The sequence below is a fragment of the Hipposideros armiger genome, unplaced genomic scaffold (assembly GCF_001890085.2).
Source record: "Hipposideros armiger isolate ML-2016 unplaced genomic scaffold, ASM189008v1 scaffold_62, whole genome shotgun sequence".
NCBI lineage: Eukaryota > Metazoa > Chordata > Mammalia > Chiroptera > Hipposideridae > Hipposideros > Hipposideros armiger.
Window position 1 is genome coordinate 1,879,636 of NW_017731412.1, and position 9,328 is coordinate 1,888,963.

The 9,328-nt window shown below is 48.8% G+C and overlaps 1 protein-coding gene across 1 annotated transcript in view; it reads right to left on the reverse strand.

Annotated features, from left to right (window-relative positions):
- The window catches only part of SLC8B1 (solute carrier family 8 member B1), a 24,910-nt gene extending 16,213 nt beyond the window's left edge, over window positions 1–8,697 (reverse strand). Inside the window, exons 1-2 of the mRNA XM_019641666.1 lie at window positions 8,042–8,697; window positions 6,667–6,901 (exon numbers count right to left, since the gene is read on the reverse strand). Of these exons, the coding sequence (XP_019497211.1) occupies window positions 6,667–6,819 (153 nt within the window). The 5' untranslated portion in view covers window positions 6,820–6,901; window positions 8,042–8,697. The remainder of the gene's footprint in view (window positions 1–6,666; window positions 6,902–8,041) is intronic.
- Between the last annotated feature and the right edge of the window lie 631 nt (window positions 8,698–9,328).

The window sequence follows — 9,328 nt, forward strand, 5'->3', positions numbered from 1 at the left end:
TCCCACATGGGCCAGTGAGCTGCATCCAAGCTGAGCTGCGGCTGAGCTGCCAACAGGTGGCTCAGCTGGTAGAAGCACATGCTCCTAACAACAAGGTTGCTGGTTCGACTCCCACATGGGATGATGGCTACGCCCACCCGCAACTAAGATTGAACAGGGCACCTTGAGCTGAGGACGGCGACTGGACTTGGAGCTGAGCTAGCTGTGCCCTCCACAACTAAGACTGAAGGACAACAACTTAGCTGTTCCCCTTCCCCAATTACCCAACACTGTTCCCCTTCCTTGATTCCCCAATAAAACCTTTAAAAATAAAAAATAAATTAAAAATTTAAAAATAAACAACAAACAACATATAAAGGTTTCTAAATTCCCCCTTCCCACCCCTGCCCTCCATTATCCCACCTCTCTCCAAAGGTTCCCACCACAATCAGTTTGAAGCACACCCTTACAGACATTTCTCAGTTCAGTGCCATTGGTATAGACATCCTACTTTACAGTTTTTGTTTTACAGAATTGGATCCATCCTAAATCTCTTGTTTCTGCAATTGGCTTTTACCACTTCATGTATGTGCCGTAACATATTGATGTCACATAATGATGACAACGCTGATAAGGTCAAAACATTCTGAGTGATTCCTAGATGCCCAGCACAGTGCTAGGAGCTTAAAATGCATCTCAGTTAATCTGCACAACAGCCTCATGAGGAAGGTACTATTATCGTGCCCATTACATAGATAAGAAGACTAAGGCTGTGTCACGGATCCACATAGTGGTAGAGTCAGGGTTGGGAATCAGGCCATTTGAGAATCTAGAACCCCTAATTTTACTATCACCACCCCCTGCCTCCCTGTAGAGCAGCGGTTCTCAACCTGTGGGTCACGACCCCTTTGGGGGTCGAACGACCCTTTCATAGGGGTCGCCTAAGACCACCGGAAAACAAAAAGATATTTACATTACGATTCATAACAGTAGCAAAATTACAGTTATAGAGTAGCAACGTAAATAATTTTATGGTTGGGGGTCATCACAACATGAGGAACTGTATTAAGGGGTCGCAGCATTAGGAAGGTTGAGAACCGCTGCTGTAGAGTCTTTTTCACAGCAGCAGGGTATTTCATACTACGGAAGATACATCGCAGAGAGAACACTGCCCTACTGGTGGGAATTTGGGTGTGTCTAATTTTCCAGTAATACCAACAATGAGCTTCCTTGCACGTGACTCTCTGAGCACATGTGCGAATATCTTGCCAGAGAGAATTCTAGTAGTGAAAGTGCTGAATCAGAGCATATCCTAGCCTCGGTTTCTCCAGAAGCAACCCAGAGACAAGGATGTACAGGGGTACCTCATTTTATGCCACTTCGCAGGTATTACGGTTTTTTACAGATTGAAGGTTTGTGGCAACCCTGGGTCAAGCAATCTATGAGCGCTATTTTTTCCAACAGCATTTGCTCACTTAAGTGGCACATTTTGGTAATTCTCGCTAATAGAGGGAAGGGGCATGAGGACTATTTTTTGCAGAAGAAGGAATTAAGAGGTTGGATTCCAAGCCTGCTGCCTAAATGGTCCAAGACACAAAACTTGGGCAGAAGGTAATCAATGCCAGAGCCATGTGGACCATCCTATTAAGCCCAGGGTCAATTAAACACAGGCTGTGCTTTACAAGAGCTAAGAGCCAACGTGCCTCTATTCTTCTTGCATCTTACTGAAGTTAAAGATAAACTTACCATTGTTCTTCTATCCTCCTTCCCCACCCCACCCCCACTATACCAGTGAATTTTCCATGGAAGCAGAAAACACAGATACACCCTAGGCCAGGGGATGGAAGGGGTCTCTCTTCCACTAGCAATAAGAGACCACCACTCTGTCTATGGGGCTGGGCGGAGGGGAGAGGGGGGTTGTTTTCTTACTCTCTGCTAAATAAACTTATTTTACTTTAAACTCTATATAGGCTCACGTTTGAATTCTTTCCTATGTGAAGCCAAGGACTCTCTTGTCTTTTCCTGTATCATTACCACATTTCACTTTTTCATCATCATGATGCAGCACAGTCTAGTGTCAACATAACTTTTCGTGTGGCCTAAGAAACCTAAAAATCCGTGCGACTTGATTTATTGCGGCATTTGCTTTATGGCGGTGGTCTGGGACCGAACCTGCAATGTCTGCCTGACTATGTAACTTGTAGATCTGGGAGGTGTATAGAATCCAGGCAGCAGCATGGGACGTGGGACGTGGGAAGGGAAAGCAACAGGGAAGGCTAGGTTGAGAACTGTTCCCAGGGGTGAAAGAGCTGGGTATTTATACACCAACTCCTGTCCGTCATTAGTGAGAACTCCTGAGGAGGGAGGGGCTACCTTCCCAGCTTTTCCACCCACCACGCTTATCAGGGATTTGGAAACAGTGCTGGCGGCTAGAAGACAACAGAAACCCATCCAAATGGTCGGGGCCCAAGGACCTGGGCAGGGCCCTCCCTGGCCGTGTCTGTTGCAGAGGGATAAGCATCTTAAACATTGATGGATTTTGCCAAAATGCCCTCCCCGAAGCTCTAGTTATCATACCCACTCCCACCAGCAATGGGAAATGAACGTGTGTCTGCCACAGTCTCGTTCCGGCCGATTTGGTAGGGGCCTCCTTGTCCCATTGCAATTCCCAGTAGTCACTGGTAGTCCTTCTTTCGACGGCCAGGTTTTTCAACTGGAATACAATAAAACCTTGGATTGGGAGTAACGTGGTTTGCGAGTGTTCCGCAAGACGAGCAAACATTTCTAATACATTTGAACGTGGTAAATGAGCGATGTCTTGCAATATGAGTAGTTTGTTTCTGGAACGAATTATGCTCGCAAAACAAGGTATTACTGTATTGGCCTTTTCTTCTTGACTTGTAGTAACTCTCTATATAATGGATATTAGCCCTTTGTCCTGTCATGCCATGCATTTTGCTTAAGCTATGCCCTTGGCCTTGAGGACCAAAAAAAACAAAAAACGGTTTCTGATCATAAATTCCCAACTGGGCAGGTTGTGGTGGGTAGTCACGCCCCAGGCCTCTAACTTCTGTAGGGAAAGGTCTTAAGCCAGCCCTGTGTTGTGCTTGTGTATCGAGGCTAACACACCTTTGAAATGCCATAAGTAATACCCCTGGAAGGGGCATTAACCCTCAAGAGGGCACATAATCTTAACTGTCCTGTGATCCAATCCCCTCCTTGCTTTCTTCCACCTCCATGTATGTCCCCTCCTTAATTCCAAATGCATAAAAGAAGCTGCAAAACTGTCATTCTCGGGAGCATTTGAGATCGTGCTCCCCGGCATATGCCGTCAGTTTGGCTCAAATAAGCTCTTATAAAAATTCTCTACAGATTGGGCTGTTTCTTACGTTGACAGCCTAGAAGGTCCCCTTTCTCAAGCGTTTTGTTCAAAAGCTTTGTCAAAACCATCTCAACTCCATTCGGATGGCTATTATTACAAATAAATAAATAACACGTGTTGGCAAAAGTATGGAGAAATCGGAATCCTTGTGCCCTGTTGGTAGGAATGTACAATGGCGTTGTTGCTATGGAATACAACATAGAAGTCCCCCCAAAAAACTCAAAATAGAACTGCCATATGATCCCACAAATCCACTTCTGGGTATATACCCCAAAGAAGTGAAAACAAGGTCTCAAAAAGGTACTTATATACCCATGTTCGTAGCAGCATCATTTGCAACGGCCAAAAGGTTTGAAAACAAACCCAAGTATCCCTCAACAAAAGGATGGATACAAAAATATGGTGTATTCATATAATGGAATATTATTCGGCCTTACAAAGAAAGAAAATTCTGACCCGTGCTACCATGTGGATGAACCTTGAGAACGTTACGCTAAGTGAAATAAGCTAGTCACAAAGACAAATGCTGTATACTTCTATTCCTATGAGGTACCTGGAATAGACAAATTCATAGAGGCAGAAAGCAGAATGGTGGTTGCCAGGGGCTGGGAGGAGGAGGAAGTGAGGCGTGGGAGGGGAGAGGTGGGGATGGTGGTGACTGTTTAACGGGTACAGAGCTTCAGTTTTGCAAGACAAAAGAGTAAAAGAGTTCTGGAGATGATGTTCCTGATGGTTGCACAACAATGTGAATGTACTTAATGCCACTGAGCTGTACACTTAAATATGGTTAAGATGGTTAATTTTAGGTTGTGTATATTTTGCCATAATTAAAAAAACAAAAATACTTTGTCAAATCACAGTGCCACCTCCTCACAAGCCCTCTCTGAACTCCCACCGACACCAAACTGGAGATGAAGTTTCTTTTCTCAGAACCCCCTGGCCCTCTCCCCATGCCTGCCTTGATCACTTGTTCTCAACTGATGCAACACAGCCTACTGTACCGATTTCCTGTGTGGTTCCGTCTGCCCGGCACACCCCTCCTTCTTTCCCCCAGTTAATCCACACTCATCCTCTAGTTCTTAGTTCCCAAGATGCTTCTTCTGGAAAGCCTTCCTTGACTACCCCAGCCTACGTCAGATCCCACAGTTATAAGTTCTCATCGCCCCAGGACTTTCAAATCCCCCAGTTATTTGTAGGATCACAGATTTGTGTAATGTCTGCCTCTCTCCCACCAAAATCTTGCGCAGTGCCTGGCACGTAGTAGGTCCTCATAACTGTTTTGCCACATACTCTGGGCACCATCTCACTCAGTCATCATAACAGACCTAGGAAGTTGGTACAATTGTTTCCACTTCCCGGATGAGAAAACCGAGGCCTTCCCTGACGGCCTGAGGCAAAGCAGCCACCCCTTCCCTAGCTCACTCCATCACATCTCCGTTCTCTTTTCTGTTATTCTCACCGCCAAGCGAAATCATCCTGTGGGTCTACTTGCTGACTTGTTTCTCATCCGTGTCCCCCGCTAGAGTGTAAGCCCCGTGAGGGCAGGGACCATGTTTATCTGCTCCCTGCTACACCTCCAGCATGTGGCACAGTTCCTGGCACATAGTAGGTGCTCAATAAATATTGGTTGACTTAGTGACTACTCAAAAAGAATGTAGGTGAGGAGCGGGTGGCCTTTCCAAGCCTGCAGACTCCTTGGACAGTGGCAGGCCAGAGGCCGGGGGGCTTCCAGAAGGCAACTGCCTGTGTCTATCCCGGGAAGGTGGTGTGAATTCAGCATGAGGTGGCCATGAGTTCACATCCCAACTCCTGTCATTTCCCTCATGGCGTCCTCAATGGCAGCACAGCGATAATCATACCCATCTCAGAGGGGGCGGGGGGAGGGATTTGGTGAGCTTGGTACAGCGCTCGATAACTCAGATGATCTGGCACGAACTACAGTTAACCCCAGTTTTCCTGCCCCCCAGGAGCATGCCCCAAGAGGCAGCAGTCAATTTTAGAACCACAAACCACTTTCCCACCTGTAAAATGGGTATAATTACCTATTCACTTGCCTCGGATGGGTGGGCATGAAAGCACTTTGCAGCCCTATAAAGTTGGGGAGGGCACTAAACACTCTTAGCCCATTGTTACAAGCGGGGAGGGACATTATCTCATTCTCCAGCTGAAGAAAATCCAAGGGGAGAGCTCCAGCCCCCTGCAGCTGGAGGGGACTCCAGGGGGTCATCCTGAGCAGTCCCCTGCCCTCAGTCGCTCACTCTGGATCCAATGTGACCTCTCCTCCCCTCACAGACATCGAAATGATGCAAGTTCTCAATGACCCATAACCTCCCTTTCTGGGAGGAAGCCTGCTTGCCTCTCACCTAAGCAACACCATTGCTCCTCTCTGCATGTATCCAAGTTAACGGCACACCATCCCCCCGGTTGCTAAGGCCAGGAATCTGGCCACCTTTGACCCCTCTCTTTCTCCCAACTCCACACCCCTCCGTCACATCATCAGTATATCCCACTCCTTGTGCCTCCAACATTTATCCCAAATCCTACCACTATTTTTCTATATCCCACACTCACCATCGCTCACCTGGATAGCTGCAGGAGCCTCCCCACTGGTCCCCCTGCTGCCACTCTTACCCCCTCTAGTTCCATTCTCCCAGAGGAGCCAGAGAGATCCCTTGAAGGAACAAATCTGATTTTGACATCCTTCTGCTTAAACCCTCCAGTGGCTCCCCACTATTATAAAACAAATCTCACCTCCTAGTCTCAGCCTATAAGATCTTTTGTAATCTGGCCACCACTACCTCTTCATCCTCATCTTTTAACACTGTCCCCCTCACGCACCCTATTCCAGTCATTCTGGCATCCTCACTGCTACAGGAACACACTACGCGTGCTTCAGGGCCTTTGCACCTGCTATTCTCTTCTGCCTGGAATGCTCTTCCCCCAGATATCTGTATAAGTGGCTTCTATTCTCCATTCAGGGCTTGACTCAAAGGTCGCTTCCTCATAGAAGCCATCTGTGACCACCCAATCTGAAACAGTTGGAAATATACCCTCCCCCATATCACTTGATCCTATTATTTGCAGGACACTTAGTATCTTACCACCTTCATTTGAAATGTTTGCTTCTTTATCTGTCCTCCCAGGAGACTGTTAGCTCCATGAAGACAAGGATTTTTGTGCCTGTTGTTGCCTGGTATATCCCAGGGATCAGCTCAGTGCCTGGCACATAGTAGATGCTCAATAGGTATGTGATGATTGGATGAATATACCCCCACCCGATGCCAGCTTCCTGCATGGATACTCACATCTACCATGAGGGTCTGGTTCAAACCGGAGGCTGGAAACTCGGGGCTGGTGTGGGTCCCCATAGAAGGGCCACTGGCCCTGGACACTGTCCCCATCAGCAGCACGCAGAGTAAATGCAGCACCCAGGGCACATTCAGCTGTCTGCCGGCCATCAGCCCCCACGGGGCCTGGCCTTCACACTCTGCTTCCTCTTCTGCAGTGTTTCAGTTCCAAATGGCTGGCAGCTCCAGCGACCTGCAGGGTGTGGGAAAGAGGGACAGTGTCACTGAAGACCCCAGGACCCAGCAGGAGGAGCCTGAAAACTTTTCACCTGAGAAACTGCCCATTCTCCTCCCCCCACCAAAGAAAAACCAATGTAGAAACCCACACTCTGGATGGAGGTTGCTGGAGGGACCCAGCTGCCCCCACATTCAGTAAACAGATTAGATATGCTCTTCTTCCTGTGCCCCCAGTAATATCTCCATGGAAACCTAGGACACTCTTCCTTATCCTGAACTGAGAATATGCTGGAAGGGACTATCCTGAGATTGGGAATTCAGAGATTCTTGTCTCTGGGGGCTAGGTGGGTGAGATAAATACAGGAAGTGGGCAGTGGTGGGGACTGGGCAAGTCCTCAGGGCAAAGATAAAAACACACTTTTGGGAGTGGATTTGGCCTCTGGGCCACCAGTTTGAGACTACTAAGCAATGCTGTTCTGTCTTACAATGAGCCAAGCACATAACACCGATGACCTCATTTAATGCCCACAACTCGTCAGTAGGGGGCACTACAATTACTCCCATTTTAGAGATGAGCAAACTGGGGCACAGAGGTAGGCTCTTTCCTCACTCTCAGCTCCTTTATCTAGTTCTCAGAACAACTCTGGAGAGCTTATTGTCCCTCTCCTTTTAGAGGAGGGAGCTGGGGCTCAGAGAAGTTCCATAACCTGCCTGAGGTCACACAGCAAGGAGGTCACAAAGCCAACAGTGCCTCTGATAGGGAAATGGAGGCCCGGAGGGAGCTGAATTGCTCAAAGTCACACAGCCTGTTTAGCAGATTCCGCCACGACTCGGCCTTTTCCCTCAGCACCAGGGCAAAACCGGCTTCATTTTTCTTCCAAAGAAATTAAACTGGGGGAAAAAAATCCTTGGCACACTAATCGCCTTCTTTTGGCTCTTCCACATATTTAGATGAGCATGTCTTACTCTTGCCATAAAAAAAAAAAAAACACAGTCCAAAAAGCAACGTTGTGTTTTTTTTGTTTTGTTTTTTGCAATCCTTTGCACAGGCGTTTCTCAACGTCCTGGCTGAGGCAGGATGGCGGGGAGGAGGCCCTGAGGAAGTAAAGCCGGGAGGAGAGGGTAGAAACGCCCTGTCCCAGGACTCTTTCCTCACCTGTTGACTCTTCCCTCTTCGGTTTGTTCCCCTGAACTTCACTTGTCACCGACTTGGAAGTGCTGACTTGGAACCAGAGGCCCCAGGTTTCCAATTCAGTCTCAGTCACTTACGAGCTGTGCAGCCTTGGGGAGGTGCCTTCATCTCTCTGAGCCTCTGATTCCTCGGTAAAATGGAGACAAAGACTGGCTTGTCAGCGCCTACAATAAGGGTTCAATAAATGCTCGCGCCTCTGGTGTCCCCAACTTGAGGATCAACACGCTTCTCCTTCCTATTGGCCTCCGATTTCTTCTACTCATCCACAAGGGAACATTTATTGAGCGTCTCCCGTGCGCCTGTCCGGTGCCAGGCGCTCAGACGCTCGGAAGTTCTGCAGACCTAATAGGAAGGGGCAGGGGGCAGAAAAGTCGGACTGCGACCACCTTTGCGGCTGCACTTTTTAGGGGCGAGACGCCGAGAACGTCAACGTGCTCCGTTTCCCAATTCCGACGGATGCGTAGAAGTTTAACTTCGGGCGCAGGGTCTTCCCGCGGTGTCCTAGAAGGTGGGCAGGCTCCTCTTACCTCAGGCGGGGCCTCGGACCCGTAACCTCCAAACCTTGACCTCGCCGAGCCTCACGGCCTTCCCGATCCCCGCCTGCTTCAGCGTCTGGGGCTGGTCCCTGGGCTAGTCCAGGGCTCGCCCCGCCCCTTACACAACCCTGTTCCCCCCCCCAAGGACACGTCCCTTAGGGCTCGCCCCGCCCCTGCCCTTAAAGGTACAGGCTACCAGGGAAGACTCGAGGGTTCCTCCCCACTCGCCACCCTTCTTAATCCTCTGCCCATCGGTTCTGCTTTCGCATCTAAAGCAGAAGCGGAGATGAAATCTGAGGGGTAAAGACAGCACGAGGCCGGAGAGAGGGAAGTTAGAGGGTGAAACTAAGGTGAAACTAAGGGCTTCTATTCCCAAGGAAGAGGTGGGCGAGAAGACGCCAAAACACTTCTAGGAGTCAATGGTGATAAGCGGTATTGGAGAAGGTCCCAGGTGGGGAGAGCACCACCTTACCCACAGATATTCCGGCTGTCCTGCCTGAAATGCCTTTATTTGAGAGACCCCCCTACTTGAGTTCAGCATTTCCCTCTAGCAGCATCGCTTTCAAGGGAAGAATGAAGACCAATACTCTAGGTCAAGACGGTGATGATCTATTAGTCCTGACTGATGTAGTCTCTCCCACGTTTCCCAGCCTCCTGGGGAGGGTCTGGTCATCCCTGTCTTCCCTTCCGCTGGCCTGGGGAGAGCACAGAGGTT